This window comes from Dromaius novaehollandiae, chromosome 16, assembly GCF_036370855.1.
Source record: "Dromaius novaehollandiae isolate bDroNov1 chromosome 16, bDroNov1.hap1, whole genome shotgun sequence".
Classification (NCBI taxonomy): Eukaryota; Metazoa; Chordata; class Aves; order Casuariiformes; family Dromaiidae; genus Dromaius; species Dromaius novaehollandiae.
This window is the reverse complement of record NC_088113.1, coordinates 6,064,510-6,082,832: the sequence shown is the minus strand read 5'-3', so window position 1 is coordinate 6,082,832 and position 18,323 is coordinate 6,064,510. Positions and strand designations below refer to the sequence as shown.

The 18,323-nt window shown below is 54.3% G+C and overlaps 1 protein-coding gene across 3 annotated transcripts in view; it reads right to left on the bottom strand.

Moving 5' to 3' along the window:
* Positions 1-678: 678 nt before the first annotated feature.
* L3MBTL1 (L3MBTL histone methyl-lysine binding protein 1) overlaps positions 679-18,323 on the bottom strand; it is a 29,085-nt gene continuing 11,440 nt past the window's right edge. For 2 of the 3 annotated variants that reach the window (XM_064521379.1, XM_064521378.1), the window contains exons 8-22: positions 17,194-17,285; positions 16,413-16,517; positions 15,063-15,198; positions 14,414-14,514; positions 13,179-13,330; positions 12,039-12,115; positions 11,516-11,601; positions 10,848-10,958; positions 10,448-10,562; positions 10,100-10,199; positions 8,891-9,088; positions 8,512-8,558; positions 7,370-7,527; positions 6,415-6,477; positions 679-5,543 (exon numbers count right to left, since the gene is read on the bottom strand). In XM_064521379.1, coding sequence (XP_064377449.1) covers positions 5,409-5,543; positions 6,415-6,477; positions 7,370-7,527; positions 8,512-8,558; positions 8,891-9,088; positions 10,100-10,199; positions 10,448-10,562; positions 10,848-10,958; positions 11,516-11,601; positions 12,039-12,115; positions 13,179-13,330; positions 14,414-14,514; positions 15,063-15,198; positions 16,413-16,517; positions 17,194-17,285 — 1,676 coding nt within the window. In that variant the 3' untranslated portion in view covers positions 679-5,408. The remainder of the gene's footprint in view (positions 5,544-6,414; positions 6,478-7,369; positions 7,528-8,511; positions 8,559-8,890; positions 9,089-10,099; positions 10,200-10,447; positions 10,563-10,847; positions 10,959-11,515; positions 11,602-12,038; positions 12,116-13,178; positions 13,331-14,413; positions 14,515-15,062; positions 15,199-16,412; positions 16,518-17,193; positions 17,286-18,323) is intronic. The other variant, XM_026100134.2, reaches the window with a different exon arrangement.

The following is an 18,323-nucleotide window of genomic DNA, read 5'->3' as shown; positions in this document are numbered from 1 at the left end:
CCATTGCTTCCAGCAGCTACCTTTGTGGGACAGGAAAGTTTTGGGGTGGGTGTTTGGCCCTGTATGGCCTGGGTCCCCCCACTCCAAGACAGTGCAGGCACCCCTCCCACCCCATGGCAGCACGGGGCCCCCACGCCAGGGCAGGGTAGTGTGGGCACCAGAGAGGAGAGGCAGGGCCAACCGCAGATGCAGTGGCTGCTGCGCAGGGCCATACAACATATTCAGCACCTGGCACGGCAGCCCCACACGGCCCCATAGAGGCCAGGCCACCACGGCCCAGGCCCCTGCGTTCCCTCACACCCCCGCACTGCAGGGCCCTACCCCCGCAGAGGCTTCACCCTGCCGCACCCTTCCATCCCCCGCTCCCTGGTCTCTATGGTCTGGACCAGCTCCACGCTGGGCCCTCTAGGAGCAGAGGAGGAGCCTCTCACTCCCCTCTAGAGGTGGTGCCGACCGGCCCCTGGCAGCCTGGGGGCGGGGCTCAGGGGCAGGGCAGCCACAGCAGGGGGTGGGGCAGGGTGCCAGGGTGGGGAGGGCCAGGGGCAGAGCCGCAGGCAGCCCCCCCGCCCCCCGCCCTCAGTTTCCCTGGTGGCCAGGGCGGATGCAGTCACTTCCCCTGCTCCGCCGAGCTTCTTGCCAGTGCACGGCCCAGGGCTGAGTAACCGGTCTGCAGCTGGGTGTAATTCCGCTATTCACATTTATTTATTGTTATTTTGAAACACTGACAAAACACACCACATACTGATCTATATATATAAATTTATTTTTATACAAACATAAATTTATATATATAAGATCTTTAAACCTCTGTATACGCAAGACACAAAGTTCTGGAATAGCTGCACTGGCTACATCAATAGTATTTCCATCATGAAAACACAAAGAGGAGGTGCAAATATCAAAAAATTCAAGAAATAGAAATTAAAAACAAGTGCAAAATGAATGAAAGTGCAAAAAAGCTTTGTCGTCACAAACACACTCCTTCCAAAATGCAAATCCCTTTTCCTCCCACCAGGAAACAGCAAGTCCGGGGCCCCAGAAGGGGAGGTGGGGAGGGGGAACAGACCTGGGCTGCAGCTGTGGGCTGTTTCCCTTCCCTTGGCACTCAGGGTGCCCCCTCCACCCAAGAAATGAAGGAGTGAGGGAGAACAGCAGAGAAGCTGCTAAGTCACCTCTCCATGCGGCTGCCTCCTCTGCTAGCACTCCCTCCATTACACTCAAGTCCACGGATTTGCCTTGGCAGGAGGTGGCTGTCGTAAGCCATCAATCCTCCCAGACATTTGGATTCTTTTTCTTCTTTTTTTAAACAGCGCTTGTGATTGACGCAAAAATTGCTCAGGCCTCCTGGAGCAAGAGAGGCAGCCAGCTATGCTCTGGCCAGAGGTCCAGTTCCTCGCCGAGCCTCAGGCCCTCCCTTTTCTTTGCAGGAACACAGACCTCAGGCTCTCACTGAAGGGATAAACACCCTCCTGGGAGGCTCAGACTGCTCACACGCACCCAGAGCCATCCCCAGGCCCGCTGCCCAGGCAGACACCCTGGCACCTGAGGCTGGGGCTGGAGGGGCAGTGGCACCGCGGCACCCACCACAGGGCGGGAAGTGGCTCCAGCTGAGCCAACGCCACCTCCGGCAGCACAGGTGGGACTGTGGGAGCACAGGCTTCAGGGGCCTCCACTCAGAAATATACTAAAAAAATCCTTCATGAACTGAAAAACTTGGACTGTTGTCACATCTCTTGAAAAGAGCCTCCAGGAGATCTGCTGGCCAGCTTCAGCCCTAGCATCTGCTCCGGCTCCTCGGCGACATGGCAGTGGGGGTGTCCAGGAAGAGCCTGGCTGGCCGACAGGGGGAGGATGCAAAACTTTGGTGCTTCTGCCTTGGCCACAGCCGCCTCGACACTCCCTGGCCTGGGGCTCCATGGAGATGCAGGACCTGCCGCAGCCAGGGTGCAGCCACCCTTCCTTCTCCCAGCTTCCCTGCGGGCACCAGGGGCAACATCTGCTTCCCGACAGGCTGTCTGCTCCCCCAGCTGCCACTGCCCACGGCCCAGGGCCTACCACCTTCCCAGGCACATCTTTGCGGCAGGCAGACCACAATAAAACAGTGTCAGACCACCAGCAGAGGAAATGGCATTGTGATTTTTGTACACTGGCACGCACAAGCACCCACCCACACATACACACAATGCTTTGGGTTTGTTTGTTTTTTTGAGGAAACAAAAAGATGGTTATAAGCTTTAACAGTAAATAGCCCTTGACCATCGACAAACTCTGTAACTCTCTCACCCAGACCAATTCAGAAGCTTTTTACCCAAAGGACTGAAAGACGCCAGCCCAAGAGGCAGGTGAACTGGTGCTCGAGACAGCAGATGAGCGAGTGTGACAGAAATCTTCACATCTCACTTCACACTTCCCATGCGGCTGTTTTTCCCAGCAAGCTGCTCCCTGTGCAGAGCTTGGACCCAGCAACATCCCCACCACAGACCCTGGGTCCAGCCATGCAGCTGGGGGCCATGCATGGCAGGCTCAGTCAGTTCGCATCTGCTCTTACAGAGGTTACAAGAGCCCAGGAAGGCAGTATCCAATGGGAGCAGCTTCCAGCTGCACCTTCTGGTGCCCAAGGCCAGTGCAGGCTGGAGCACCCACCTCTGCCCACCTTGCCAGGGCCCAGGCAGAGTACGCCTTGATCACCACAACAGCAGAGCAAGAGCTGCTGTGTGGGCAATGTGGTCCTGTGGGCCAGCCATGGTTTGGCTTTACAGCTCCTTTTCCCCTTCAGCAGCGGTCCTGGGAGCTCCCCACCACCTCTGCTCCCCAGGGCGGCCCTGGGAGAGACAAGACTCTCCCTCCATCCTTTGTGCTGGTTTTAGATCTGATACCCTGGTAGCAATTTACTCCTGCACACCCAAGGCAAGCACTTAGTCCCCTCCCCAAAGGGAGGAATGCCTTAGCATGAGGGAAAGGAGCAGACAAGAGCAGGATTCATAAGATAGTTCCTTATAAGCTCACTGACCAGGTCCTGTGCCAAGGTACTGAGAGCCAAGTAAGAGATGTGCCCTTCCAGATCACACCTGGAGATGTTTCAGAGCACGGTTTACATGGAGAATCTCACAGCTGAAGGTCCCAGAGCTCCTCTTCCTCTCCCCCAGCACACAGAAGCCCAGGAAGAGGCTCTCCGATAGCTGACGAGACCAAGTTTGACACCATTTACTGCAGATTGAGGGTGACTCCAGGAGTGATGGTGGCACTCAAGGACACGTCTGTTCCTTCCCACTCACCCTCTCTCCACAGCTGGCCACACCACAGTGCTTGAAGAGATGGAAGAAGATGAAAAGGGAGAGGAGAGGGAGAGCTGCCTGAATCAAACCCAAGCATTGACAAAATAAATACATGGACTAGTTACAAGCCCTGCATGAACAGCAAGCAGCAGACATTTCAAGAGCAGGTCAAACATGACCCCAAATATTCAATAAGAAAGAGTCAAAATGCTACATTTCCATGGGAAGCCTAGCACAAATTGACCCAAGTGTGACAGTGGCTTCCAAGGCAGTGTTGCTCCGAGACATGTTGCTGGTGCACACGCTAAGATCTCTCACCCCTGTCTTTGAGCACTGGGAAAGGGGGAAAGATTTGTTTCGCTACTGGTATTGTCACTCATGGGCATGGGAAAGAAGGAACATCCAGGACGCGGATCACACCACTTCAGACTGTGAAATATTCTCAGGGGCCCAGGAGTCCACCTCCAGTCACAGACAGCCCAGCCAGTGCTGACCTCCTTCTGGTGTGACAGAGCAGAACCACAAGCACCGCACAGTCACACCACTGGTCCCTCCACCTGCTGTCCTTGCTCCAGTGGTCACCCACAGAAGACGTGCAGGGAGGGACAGAAGACCCCAATAAGCATCACATAGGCACTGCATGTCCTCTCCCTCCTGGCAGGTGGTGACATGGGCACTATCTGAAGCCGCCTGGGACTCTGTCTGGATCCCCTCAGTCATGTCAGCTTTTCAGGCTAAAAAATCCTAGACTACTTGGCCTTCCCTCCATTACAGGGGACAGCATTACATGAGCATTTCCAAAGTGCATGCACCCTTTTTGAAAGGTACTATGTTGCTAAAAGGACAGAAAAACCTGTCCGCTGCTGAATTTTTTAGCTCTGCAGGGAAGGAAAACAGAACAAAACCAAATAATCCTACCTTTCTAATACCAAAGCTTGGGGGGGCCTCAGGACGGCAAAAGGGGGCGAGAAGGTGGCTTGGCAGGACGGAGTCAACGAACTTAGGAATTCCTTAGGAACCAAGCTCCAGATCTGCTATGGAGAAATAGAGGCTTTCTGCCCTCTGCAGCTGCCTCAATGCTAGAAAGGGCCTTTCTCCTAATACGGGGACTAAAGTGTGTCTGCCTCTCCTTTGTAGAGGACTTTTTAATCGCTGCAAGGGGCACAAGTTAATCAAATAGCCTTTCTCCCAGAGATGTGCTGGCTGAGGCAGCCGAAAGTGTAAAAGGAAATGGAGCTTTATTCTGCATCCGTACAGCCCTGGCCACATGGGGCCCCAGGGCTGCTGCCTTATAGGAAAGAGCAATAAAACACTGGTGCTGGTCATGACCGGAGCCATGGCTGGGACACACTGCTCCTCAGAAGGGGCAAGAGGTTGGCCACTGATTCCCAGTGCAATAAAGGGGCAAAGCAAAATTATCACCTGGCCTTAAAAGGGGGAGTCACAAGAAGTCAAGAGAGAAAAAGGCAAAGTGAGCAGAATGTCCCCGGAAGAGTGTCCCTCAGATCTGTTGTTAACACAAGCCTCCCCCCAGGGGAACACAGACAGGAGAGGAAAAAAAAAAAAACTCTCCAAGCTGCTGAACAAAGGAAAGACAAGCCTTTCAATGGGTATGAGCATGCGTGTGGGTAGTCAGTCCCTTCCCTTTCCTCAGTTCCTTGAGCAGTGGTGTCAGCCCTCGGTCCCCTGCACCCTCTGTGCAGCTCCACCATCCCTGAACACACCCCTGAGCTAGCGCAGTCACTGCACTCAGAGCACATCAAGGGTGGCTTTCACGCTAAGGCAGGCTAATCCCACATCTACCCTCTGCCTCGTCAATCTACCCTCTGCCTCGTCAGCCTCTACCAGCACTGGAGGAGAGGGACAGTGTGGAGGGAGGGCGGGGGGGGGGGGGGGGGAAGAGAGAGAGAGAGAGAGAGAGAGAGAGAGAGAGAGAGAGAGAGAGAGAGAGAGAGAGAGAGAGAGAGAGGAAGAGGGTCAGGGAGATGGACTGGTGCGAGAGCAGACATGAGGCATCCAAGAGGGTGTGGGCAGGACACGACAAGCTGCAGGCTGTTGCGGGGGATCTCTGTCCTGGCCAGACAGTTTGGCAGCACCGGTGCTGAGGGAGGGTCTCAGCTGGGTCAAGAAAAGTCACTTTAAGGTGTCGTCAGCATTTTTGAACATGAGGATGGCATTGTAGATCTTGAGTGCCGGGCCCAGCTTGACGCTCATAATTTTGACAATGTCAGCCTGCGTCAGCAAGAGGAAAGCCTCGCCGTCGATCATCTGGAGAGGAGAGCAGGGACAAGGGCATTCATCGGAAAGGCAGGCTGCAATTTCCCAGGGACAACCAGCACAGGTAGTCCCTGGAGACGCGTACATTCACACTCACCTCCATATCTGCTGCAGGGAGCAGACAGTTCAAGCCGTTCCCTTCCAAGCCTTTTGGAGTGTTGTGCCATAGCCTCTTCCCCGCTCCAGGCCACCCCCCTCCATATAGAGCAGGGCAAGAGCTACACACAGCGTTCCCGCTATGTCCCAACCCGCTGTGCCATGTAAGCCAAAACTGAGGAATCTGCACACCCAGGAATGGGGCGGAAATGTCTCTTCCAAGGGTGGCCAAGAAGCTCACGCTGCAGCTAGCTAACTGGCTTGCAGGGCAGACCACAACGGGCACAGGACACAGCCAACAGGTGTTTTTCTCCAGGAAAACACCAATCTGTTCCCTGCTCCAGCCCTCTGCCTCCATGAAGGCTGCCCCAGCTTGGCTCTGATTGCCTAAGCACCATTAAAGCACAGGTCATTTGCTCAACAGGCTGAGACACTCACTGCATCCAGAACGCCCAGGATCAGCCTGCCCCAGACATACTGCATATGGTGGAGAGCAGCTCCTCTGTGGTTCTGTCCACAGAGGAGTCTAAATTAAACTATGAACGTGGCTGATGGACAGGAGTAATGCTGGACTGACGCTCTAGTGAGAGGATGCAGGGATGGGCAGGATGAATGGGTAAGGAAAAAGTAGGGTGAGATTGCTGTCAGGCACCAAACACGCTCTTGACATTCAATGGCTGTGCTATGGGCCAAAGGCTGCTGGCCGATCCCTCCCTCCCCCTTCACTGTCCCGGGCTGCCTGTGCCTGTCTTCCAGCTGATCTCACCTCATCCTTGAAGAGTTTGGCTTGGTCCTCGCAACCCGTCAGAGTCTGAACGAAGCTGAAGACCTTGGAACAGACAGGGAGAGAGCAGTGTCAAGACTTCCCTGAAGAAGTGACTTCCCTGTCTGGAAACACCTGGAGCCCACGCCCTCACTTCCACAGTGGTGTTTTGCCTACTGTAAGGTAACACAGGCCTGTTGGACAGGACAAAGTGCTGCAGATGCAGCCCTCCCCTACGCCTAGGCGAGACCACCGTCAGATCAGAGGAAGGCTGCTGGCCTTCTCCAGCACCACAGCAGCAAATGCCACAGCAGTTCCATCTCCAGCAAGCAGTATTCAGCATGGCAAGATGATTCCCACTGAGGGTCCAGGGCAGTAGAAGGACACGCTGGAGGGTAATGGGGATATCAGGCAAGCCTGGCAGCCAAGGCTGCCACTCTGGCCCCAGAGGTCCAGCTATCCTGGCCTCAAAAGGGGCTGTCGCAGATGCCTGAGAAAGTGAATGAGAGATGATAAGGAAGGGTCTGAGACAAAGATTTCTTCAGAGAAGAAGCAGGGAAGTGATTCCTTATCTGCTGAGTCAATGGTCTAATCTTTTCACTTAAAAAAGATTAAACTGGTTTGCTTGGAAAACTGTAATAGGCTAAACGAAGAGATTGCTGATTGCCTTCATCTCCCTGCCCTCCCGCCCCTGCATCACATTCAAGCCAAGCCACAAACTGGTAGTTCTGGCGGTCTATCCTGCATGTGCCCCTCCCAGCAGCTGCCGTCAGGACACACGACTAGCAGGTGTCCACACCTTCCCCCGCTGAGCACAAGTGCATCAAGCTGGCCATCTCCTCACCAGTCCAGAGAACTGGCCCTCGAGGCTCCTCTGCACCTGGCACATGTGCCAACAGCACTGCACAGCCACACCAGCGGGTTAGGAGCCAGCAAGCTCTCTCCAAAACTGCCTTACCTCATCAATGGTCCACTTGGCCACTGTGGTTGCTGTGATGCCAGCCACCCCTGGCAGGAGCTTGCAATGCTGCTCCCAGCAGAGGGACAGGGAGCGGTCAGGGTGGGCAGACAGGGCAGACATAAAGAGCGACTGGTGCATACTGTCTGAGGAAATAGCTGGCAATAAAAAGGCAAGACATAATACAAGGTAGAGAGACATGAACATCCCATCCCATCCTACAGGCCCTGCTGAGACCCCCTGCCAGTGGAGGACCTGGGCTGGGCGCAGATGGTCTCATGGATCCAGACTATCAAGAGCCAGGTTGTCCCTTGCATTAACAGGACATTAGTGCATCAAAGGGTCCAGGTGGGTGGGACTGGCGATGGTGGGGGAAGAATTTTCAAGCCAACAAGCTTGGCTTTTCCTTGTTCTTACCACCTCCCGTCACTCATTTTCTAAACTGAACTAAATTCTAAGGTCAAATTTCACATCAGAATGCCATCCTTAATCATTGAGCTCATTTCAGGTTTTTAACAAAGCTTTTCTCTTGTTCTCTGCCTCAAGGAGTCAGGGATGTCTCCCAAGAAGAGATCCTTTTCATTCACTCCTAGTGCTAGGGTAGGCACCAGACCAGCTCATGGTAAAACTGGTAACTGCTGGAAGAAATGTCTTTGCCTCTTGCAACCAGTCAATGTTTTATTTCAATCATAAGAACTAAATGCAAAGCAAATTGTTCAGCATTAGTTTTCTGTACTGTGGCAATAACGTGGCATTTCACAATCCCACTGATGTCTTGGGGTACACATGGCACCCACAGGATGAAGGCACAACATCCTTGTCTGCTGCGGACAGAGGGCTTTGGAAAATGCACTGCCATGGAGAGAGGATCCTAATTCCCTGCCCTAATGCACTCAAAGGAATCATGAATATAAACCAGGAGACAGTGAGGAACCAAGCGCAGCTCCGGTAAGAGGTCACAGAGCTTTGACAGTCAGGCCATGAGCTGTGCACAGACTCTGCATAGCGCTCCACGAGGTGCTGACCTGCACTAGGTCTGACCAAACAGACCAAGAGGAGGCCTCTCTCTCCCACCCACCATGCCAAGTCCTCAAGCCATGCCTCTGCTCTGCAATGACACCATGGCAGAGGACAGCACTTACTCTGGAAGTCTTCCTGCTGGATCTTCCGGTACTTCGGCGGTCGCCCTCTAAAGAGACAAGATGGATTTCAAACTCAGCTGGGACCAGCCTGAGGGCTCTTCTCTGTGTAGCACAGAGCTGTGCTGTGGTAGTGAGAGTAAGGATTACTCTCAGAGCCTGACCCAAAGGGCTAACAGCCAAGCTCAATCAAAGTGGAAAGGCAAGGCAGGAGAGATGCCCAAGGTGACCCAACAGAGCTGGAAGGATAAACACCAGCTGCCAGCAAGCATGCACCCCCATGGGTAAGGTGCCTTTACTGCCTTGGCTATGCCTTCAAAGGACACCCAGCACAGCGCAGGTGCCGTACTGCCTGCACTGGCCTCACCAGGCTTGCCCCTACCTCCCGTGGTGCCGAGATTTCTTTCGCTGAGAGAAGCCGATCAGGTTCCTCTTTCGAGCTGAGGCCTCGGTGTCAGATAAGTCTGCTTTGAGCTTGCCCTGGTTCTTCTCTGCCAGTGGGCACCCTGAGAGGCAGTAATGGGCTGTGAATCTCCCAGTCACGTGTCCTGACCCGTCGCAACCCGGCGTGGGGCACTTCCTAGAGAACAGAGGGTAGGCGAGCGTTGGACCCAGCACGGGCAGCGCAGGGACGCCAGCCAGGCCCAGTGCGTTTGGCGGCAGGGCTACCCCTCCACTCCAGACCACGAGAAGCCACCACTCTGGCTACACACAGCAATGTCAAAGACTTGCTGAACAATTACCCTGGGTCCAGGGCGTTGAACGCCTGAGTTCACAGGCAGGACAAGTCCACCCCCTCCAGGTACAAATCCCCGTCCCATCTTCCCCACAGCTGTAACTGCAACCCTGTACAAGTCTCCACAGTCCTGATCAACCAGGTCGGTAGGGTTCACAGAGACTCCATCATCCCTTCCTTCCCCCCACTGACATCTAGACTATCCACGGGCCTGAAAATCAACAGGGGAAGGAGGAAGCAAGTTTCGTGAGCTTGCCAGGAGAGAAACCCCTGGAAGTCTGATCTGCCTCCCTTGTCCTCAAGGACTCTCCATCTGACATGCTCCCCTGCTCTGATGCCAGCTTGCCGTGCTGGGGTCAGCATCATGCCATTCCTGACTTCCCCGGAAAAAGCTCGCACAAGTAACCTGGGGGAGATTTACTGTCCTGTCTCAGCGCTTCCCAGCTCAAAATCTCACAGGAAAAAACATCCATGAGAGACTGGAAGAATACCATCCTGGAAGCGGGTATCAATGAGCAGTGTCATAAAGGTCCCTAAGGCTGTCCCCTGCATAGCCCATATGCCCCACAGGCAAATGGGTGTCTAGGGTGCCCTTGGGGAGCTCTGAGTGGTGCAGGGCAGCTACAGAGCAGGGAGCACCACCTCATAAGGAATTACACCAGGAATGGAGCCCCCATGCTTTATGCAGGCCTGGCACAGGGAGAGCAACGGCTGCCCCTGAGCTGGAGGTGGTAGGCAGGATGGGGGCAAAGATGGGTGCCAAGAAGCTGAATGGGTGGCAGAGGAGAGGAGGAAGACCCCGCTGCTGGGCTCACAGGGAAACCCTGCCCCTCCAAGCCATGCTGGGGAGCTCACCTGTGGTGAAAGCTGTACTTGGAGCCCTTGGTGTGAGGGATGCTCTTGCAGCCCAGAGTTGGGCAGCCCCCATGGGTAGAGGAGGCTGGTTCCTTTGGCCCTGTACCAGAAGGAGAAACAGGAGAGACACGGTCATAGCTGTGGCCCCTGCCAGAGCTGGAGGTCTGTGTTCCCTGCCTGCTCCAAACTGCAGGAATGTTTCCAGCTGCCAGCTCTGTGAGAAAGGCCTTTCCTCACTGCCCACCCCCAGCCAGCACACATTTCTGCTCATGGCCAGGAGCCAGTGACAGTAGGGATCTGGCACTCTTGGGCATTGGTGTGAGGGGCTGCCCCAGGCCAAGGACTTACTGAGAGGAGGCTGCAGTGGGTGCCCAGTTTTTGAGCACCAGCCTATGGGGTGGATGTCCGGATGATCTGCATCGATCCAGAAATCATAGACGTGGCTCCAGCCATCAAAATGGATCTGGGGAAACAAGTGGAAAGGTCATCCTTAAAGCTCAAGGCACCTCCCTGAGAAGCACTGGAGCCCTCCAAGCTGATGGCAAGCAGCAGGGTAGAGCTGAACTGCAGCAGAAGGCTCTGCTCCACTCTCAGAGCCGCGCAAGGAGACTTGCCACCCTGTGTCCTTAATGCTTCCACAGACCTCCACATACTTTGCCACTGCAGCTGGCACAGCAAAATGGGAAGGGTAGGAGCAAGCCAGGACAGTGTCTGGATGCAAGTTCAGCACCAAGAGCCCAGGACCCACCTTTATTCTGTGATCTTCCACATCCTCCACGCTGGCCACTCGGATGAAGGAGGGAGTCCTTCTGTCCACTGCCTCCAGCTTCATGTTCACCAGGAAGCCATGGGGTGGCCGCTGAGGGTGAGGAGCACGCCAGGTCATTGAGGAGCAGGGCTGTGCTCTGGGCTTCTGCGCTCCTTCCCCACTTTTCCACCAAAGACCAGGTCCCACCTCTGGCCCTCCGGGCTGGAGCCCTCCCAAGCTTGCAATTACAACCAGAAGAGAGTAGGGGTGGATTTCCTGGGTCTGAACTGTGTTGACACAAGATGGGAAATCTCTGCCAAAGGAAAAGGGCCTCTTGGAGACCCATTTTGCGGCTTGACAGTGTGGCTGCCGTTGGCTGGACACACCTGCTGTTACTGCAATTGGAGACAAAAACCCTCAAGCAAGCTGAAATGAATTCCCATCACCGGGCTCCTGTCTAGCCAAGGAAGTAGTCATACTTCTCATTTTTCCCAGTTTGCACCTACTTGCCCAGTATAGCCCTGAGTTCTGCACCCTGAGTGTAGATTTGAACTCCAGGCTGTGGCAGGAGCACACTAGATATCACCTTTCATAAAAGCATAGACCTGACGATGGAGAAAACCTGAAGGCCTGCGCAGGCACAGTGGAGCAGAGGATGGGGCACTCACCACTTTAAAGGCCCAAGCTGGGACAGCAGATGCTCCAGTTTCCTTTAGGTACTTTTCCCAGCTGAAGTTGTCAGGGTCAGGATAATCTAGAAGGGGGAATGACGTGCAAGGTGAGACACACATGCCTGCAGGAGGACAGCAAGTATCCCAGAACGTCCTACTACCCTGAAGGACCAACCACGCCTGCACCAGGTATGCCAGAACCTGAAAGACATCAAGATGTGCCACTATTTTCTAATGGATCGTGACATACAGAGTGCAGAGGAAGCAAAACCATCTGGGCCCGCACTGGGGCCTCCTGACCTCTCCGCCTGGCCTGATAACAGTGGTGCTGCACCTGAACAAGACCCTTGGCCAGCGCACGCTGCCTCCTTGGCTGTGGCCTTGCTCACAGAAACCTCCCAGGCCCGCAGGCAAGCGGAGGCTGTGGAGTTTAAGCCCCTGGGCACCCTTGTCTCCCAGGGGAAGCCTGTCCTCAAGGGGATGCACTAGTGCAGGCTGTGCTCTCTGGCCACCTACTCACCTTGAGGAGGTGTGAGGGGTTTGCCATGCTCCTGACACCATCCGACTGGGTGGATATATGGACTGCTGGGGTCACACCTGCAAAACACACCTGTACGCTTATGCGGCAGAGACACCCGGCTCATCACTGCTGGACAGTGCAGGCTGTCAGGAACCAGGGCAGGCTGCCTGGCAGCACAGCCCAGGCCTGTGTCACCTGCAAAAGGCCTTGTGTGAGCTTGGGTCTTTTACAACACCCTCATTCCTGAATAGCCCAGGGGACTCTGGAGTCAAGGGCTAGAGGAGGGGGGCTCCAGCTCATAGGAGCAAGGCATGAACCCTGACAACATGCTCTGGGTGCAAGCTCCACAGTGGAGCTGCCCAGGGAAAAGTAACGCTTTGCTGTGGGAAGGGAGACACGCCGTGCATTTCAGAGCTCGGAGCCGGCAGAGCTGAGTGGCTGAGGAGCTCAAGTACTGGTCGTGGCCCCCAAATAGATCATAGCTACTCAGATGCTCCTGTTTCATGGGTCTGCCCTGGGGCGCAGCACACAGGAGCCATTGCCTGTGACCAACATCACCTAGCAAGGAGCAAGCAGCAAGGGTCAGGCATTTAAAATGATCAGTGCAGCAACAGCTACGGAAGCACAGCTCTTCGGGCAGGGAACTGAAGCAGGCAAGAAGAGAGAGGTCTGCAGGCTCTGGCTATGAAACAGGATGGATGCAGACTTGGTCTCAGGGCCCTGACTGCACTAAGCAGCCTTAACCAGCCTTGGCCAGCCTCATCTGTGACCTCCCCTCCCACACAGGCATGCTCCTTCTGCCCATGGCCCTGCAAGCTCCTTTTAAGCTCAGGCCTTCAGCTTTTGCCTTGGTGACATCGTAGGTGGCCCTGCCTGACACTGAAGAGGGCTTCAGGCCAAGGACAGGGCTTGTGATGTTTTAACCTCACGTTAATGAGACAGGCATGCCTACATCCCAGAAAGAAACAAAGTGGCACTGGACAGGAAAAGGTTTCTCCTCTGGCACAGGAAGGCAACCCTCTGCCCTATCAGGCCACTGCTGGACATTTGGGGATCGTCCCAGAGCACCCTGTCACTCTTGCTGAAGCAGCAGCAAGGCTCCTTGTCAGCACTGGTGTCCAGGAGCCTCTGTGTGCTTACCAGTAGTCATAAGTATCATCCCAGTTGTCAAAGTGCACCAAAAAACGATTGTCCACCACGTCCGTCACTGTGGCAACGCAGATCAGGGAAGGGTTCATGCGGTCCACGGCTTCGAGCTTCATGCCCACCTCAAAGCCCGGTGGAGCCTCGTGCTGCAAGGAGAGAGAAGACAGCTTTTACTCATGCCTGTGGTCCCAGCCGCCCTCCTCATCACTTCCCTCAATACAGCACCTCCCCAAACCCTCCCAAAATAAGACTCAGCCCTGGCCTCCAGCTGGGCCTGCCACCCCTTAGGGGTCCCAGAGGGCAGCACCCTGCTGTGCACACAAGAAAACAGACACAGGGTAAGTAATTTGGCTTGGCCACACAAAAAAAGAAGAAAAAACATCTTTAGACCCTCAGTATCTTCTATAAGCAGTAAGCTCCAAGACAGCAGCAGTCTCCAGCTTACATTGGTTCAGACACAAAATTTGGTTCAGTCACAAAATACTTGTTTGCAGTCATGCTCCTTCACTGTTTGCATCTATTAAATACCCTAGGCAGGAGGACCTAGGATGGGGCCCTGCACCCTACCTTGTCTTTATTTCTTGGATGCAAAAATCTGTGCAAAACACTGCATCACACACACTAGTGGGATCACTGCAGCAATCATGCATCTCCACCTTGGCAGGGATGCACCATTTCAAGGAGGAGAATTTAGACATAATAAATAACTTGGAGAGATTGATTTATCAGTAGGTTGAGTTTCCTCTGCAACTAACAAAGAAACCACCAGCATTTAGCATTCCACTGTATTCTCCCCTTCCTTACCCAAGCTGCCATATGAAAAATAAAGGTCTAGAGAAAACAGAGACAAAAGAACTATACCGATGAAACTCTAACTGTTGGGGTTTTTTTTGGCAAAACAACAGATTGGAAAAAAGGCTAATTCTTCCCCAGCAGAACATCCGGGAGAGCTGTAACTGTACATGAGATGGATCTGCTGTATCAGACCCACTCCGGTTTTGAACAGACCAGACTAGCATCCAAGTTGCACATCCTCAGCAGCAAATCGCAGCATGTCTCACTAAGCAATGCCAGCAGTGCATTCTCCTGGCCCTTTGCACTGTAGGGATCAGAGACATGGGGTGGATGTTGAAAAGCCCAAAACTGGGGGAGGCATTGGGCTGGGATAGATAGGAGGAAGTTACACTTGAACCTGTAAGCTCTGGTAGGAAGGAGAAGCTGCTACTCACACTGTTTCGGATCACAAAGAGGTGCTTAGGAGCTGCCTGGGCCTTTGTTATCTTCAGGTAGCTTGTCCAGCTGAATTCTTCCTCCTTATAACCTACAACCCCTCAGGAAGGGAAACGAAAGCCGCCAGTTCATAGAGAGCAGCCAGGAGGCCACATGGCTGAGCCCAGCCACCCCAGTCTGGCCAGCCCTCGCCCCCCCAAGGCTGCCTCAGTGTGGGAGAATGGGCCCTGGGGCACCCTGGAAATCCCACAGCCTGCCATGTCTGGCACAGGCCAGCGGCTTGTTTCAGAGGGATGCTGAGAAATGTTAGCGTTGGAGTGGAAATCCAGTGCCCAGTTCCTCCCTGGAGAGCGATGGTCCCAGATGTCTTGTGGGGCACACTGCATTCTGCCCAGGGTGCTGCAGCTGCTGGGCTCCAGCAGCAGTGTCATCCAGAGCAACAGGGCTTTGCCCCAAAATGGGAGCAAGCCAAGTTCTTCAGTGGTGACAGGTGCCTGCAGGGCTGTCCTGCAACAGCCCCAACACAGTAGCATCCCTCCTCACCCCTTTGGAGCCACCCTGGCCCGTAGCTCCCACTCACAGTTTGGGGTCTGCTCTTCATCCCCCCATTTGACAGGGCCTGTGGACCCAGACTCTCCAACTCCTTACCTTTCGGGGGCTGGAGTTTGTGCCCTGTCTCCTCAAACCAGCCAGCAGGGTGGATGTTGGGGGAGTCAGCATTCAGCCAGAAATCATGGCATTCGGAGTAGCCATCAAAGTGGAGGCGCATTCGGTAACCACACACCTACCAGCAGGGAGGGCAGGAGAAGGGAAGGACCATGGAAACCTCTTGCTGCCCTGGCTGAGCATCACGCACTCCTCCCTTCCCACCTACAATCTGTGTTTCACTTGGGGAAACCAAAAGTCATAATAGGCCAGCACCCTGAATCAGGAGGCACATGCCAACCCCAGGAGGTGTTCAGCATGAAGCAAGGTAAGTGCTAAGCCATCACGAACCCGGCCCTATATGCTGGCATAGGAGAAAATGGGAACAGGACAAGAGGCAACGGGCACAAACCAAAACGCAGGAAGCTCCATCTGAATCTAAGGAAAATCTTTTTTACTGTGAGAGTGACTGAGCACTGGAATAGGTTGCCCAGAGAGGTTGCAGACTCTGCATTCTCAGAGATATTCAAAAGCTGTCTGACATGGTCTTGGGCAACCTGCTCCAGGTGACCGTGACCCTGCTTGAGCAGGGGGTTTGGACCAGATGATCTCCAGAGCTGCCTTCCAACCTCAGCTGTTGTGTGATTCTGTGAAATGATCAGACACCTTGCCAGATCCAGCAAGTGCAAAGATTCCCTTTTCTGCACCTGTGGGAGATTTCAGCACAGGGTTTTGGCTGAATGCCATGCTGCTTCAGTGAAATCTCTCCAGCAGCCACTACTGTATGACCATTTTCCCTGGTTCCCTTTGGGTCCTGGGAGGACTGCAAGGTAAGGCTGGTTTTGGGGAATGACACATGGCTGAGCTGAGAGCCCCAGAGACAGTGGGCCTCCACTGACAGAAGAAAAGGGATACCTTCCATAAGAAAAAGGACACCTTCACACCATCCATCTCCAGAGATCAGACCTATCTGAGAGGCATCAGCTCAAAGGTAAGGAGCTGTTGCCATTGCTATGGCCTCTCTCCTCCATGGTGAAGCCATGGTGTCACCCTGACACCCTGTGTCAGTGTGATGGAGAGACTAACTACACTTGGACATGGCAACTGCTCCACAGCGTTATCTCCTGTCCTCTACAAACCAGCAGGAAACCTCCAATTTCTTTGACTGAGGTGCCAAAGTGCCAATTCATTCTGTGCCCAGCAGTGCTGGCAGCGATGTGCAGGTGAGGGTCCAAAGCCCTCCGCCAGCCTTCTTGCAGCACCCCCTCTCCTGCTGAGCCTTCCGCTGCCTGGGCATGAGGAGAGGGAAAGAAGGAGCCAGGGGATGCACCCGCAAAGCTGGAGGAGCCTTACCTCAGCCACAGTAAGGATAAAGTACATAGATGGGTGCTGTGGATCGATCCCCTCCAGCTTCATCCCCACTTTAAAGCCATTCTTGTGCTGGGAAACTACTTGGTACTGGAAACAAAAATAAAACTAAAATGTAAAAAACAACACAGGTAAAGGGGTCTAGAACAATCCCATGGAGCAAACATCAGGTAATGGGAGCTTCTGGGCCCAGGAGATGGTGGGCAACAGGTTATGTCATCAACCAAGTTTTAATACTTTCTTTGTAGAAAAACATGTTCTTCCATCTAGCTGCGGGTTTGCTTCTCTCGTTGTTGGCAGGGCAGGGAGTCCCTGGGCCACTAGCCCGCTTGACAGCTGCACAGCACTGGGGCCATGGGAGAGCGGGGGCACCAGGGTCTGGGCTCCTCTCATGCCCTGGTGAGCATCCAGCCAGAAGCAGAGGTCCAACACGGCATAAGGCTTCCCGAAGTGCCCATGCATGGGCTCAGGGAAGGCCTGGAAGGGCTCTGCCACCCTTCTAGAGCCACCAGGGTCTTCTACGCACACATGAGGTGCAGGGCTGGGGGACAGGACCCCACTGAGGAGCAGGAGTGGGGATAAATCACAACTGGAAGGCAGTGGGACTAACTGGTCACCTCTGGATGAAGAAAGGAGCTTGCTTATTGCACAGAGCCCCGCAAAACAGGGAAGCAAGGAAGAGAGGAGAAAGAGGAGGGGTGGGAAAAAAAAGGGAAAGAAAAAAGAAGATGAAAGAGGGGAAAAAGACAGGAAAATCCCAACTCACATCCTGGAAGAGATCTAAAGGGGCAGCGACAGCTTTCTGCTCCTCCAGGTAGGACGCCCAAGACCAGCCTTCTTTCTTCTCCTCGCTGGCACCTGAGCGCAGCACAAACGCACACACAAGAGGCGCTGCTGAGGGTCAGCTCCAGCCCCAGTCCCTGCCTGCCTCGGGGCACTGTGGAGGGCAGGTGAGGCCATGGGTCCCACCGGGGCCACATCCTGCTCTCACACACAGTCCAGCATCCCTATGAAGCTCAGCACCACCCTACCAGAGCCCCTTCAACAGCAAACCTGGCTGGCTGTCCAACGAGGGACAGAGCCGAGAGGCCCCCTCTCACACAGGTCCCCATGACCCCAAATGTCCTCTGCCACTACACAAGTGCTCTGGCAAGGTATCTGAGAGCCCTCGGGGAAAAACCATGCTGTGCAAAGCCTAAAGCATGTCGGGAGACCCATACAACCACTTCTTCTCCAGCTGGTGCATCCAAAATGGCCACAGCATCCAACAGGGGGTCACCCCCATCTGCAGAGGGGCTCCTGGCCAGTCGGGCTTGCGGCAGGCTAGCCTCCCACTGCAGCTGGGGCAGAGCTGCTCTGGAGGCACCAGCTCTGCTATCCTCTACTCTGAGATACCCACATAAGCCCCCCTCAGCAGACCTGGGCCACCCTGATGCCCTAGGGATGCATTTACTCTTAGCATATTCATGAAATAAGACAGCATCCTCCCTTTATAGGCAGGGAGGTGTCTCTTCATGCACTCAGCCCCCTTGGGAAGGCCACAGAGACCTTGCCCAAGACACACAAGACACACCCCAAATCTCTTGCTCTCTAGCCACCCTCTCCCTGATCCTTAGCATCTGAAGGGATTTGGGGAGTGTGATCCCTAAGTCCAGCACAAAATAATTTGCAGTTACAGAGCAGCCATGGCAGGCAGCCTTCTGTAGGGCAGGCCAGAAATGCATGGGGAAAACAGACCAACTCCTTTCTCCCCTCGGGTTTAGAGGAGGCAGAGAAGGAAAAAACAGAAACTTCTGGAAGAAATTAAAGCTGAGATTCAGTGAGCATGGATACTAACAAAGATACTTCATTTAATGCTCAAGAGTGGCAAACACCTGTATTCTTATTTAGCACATA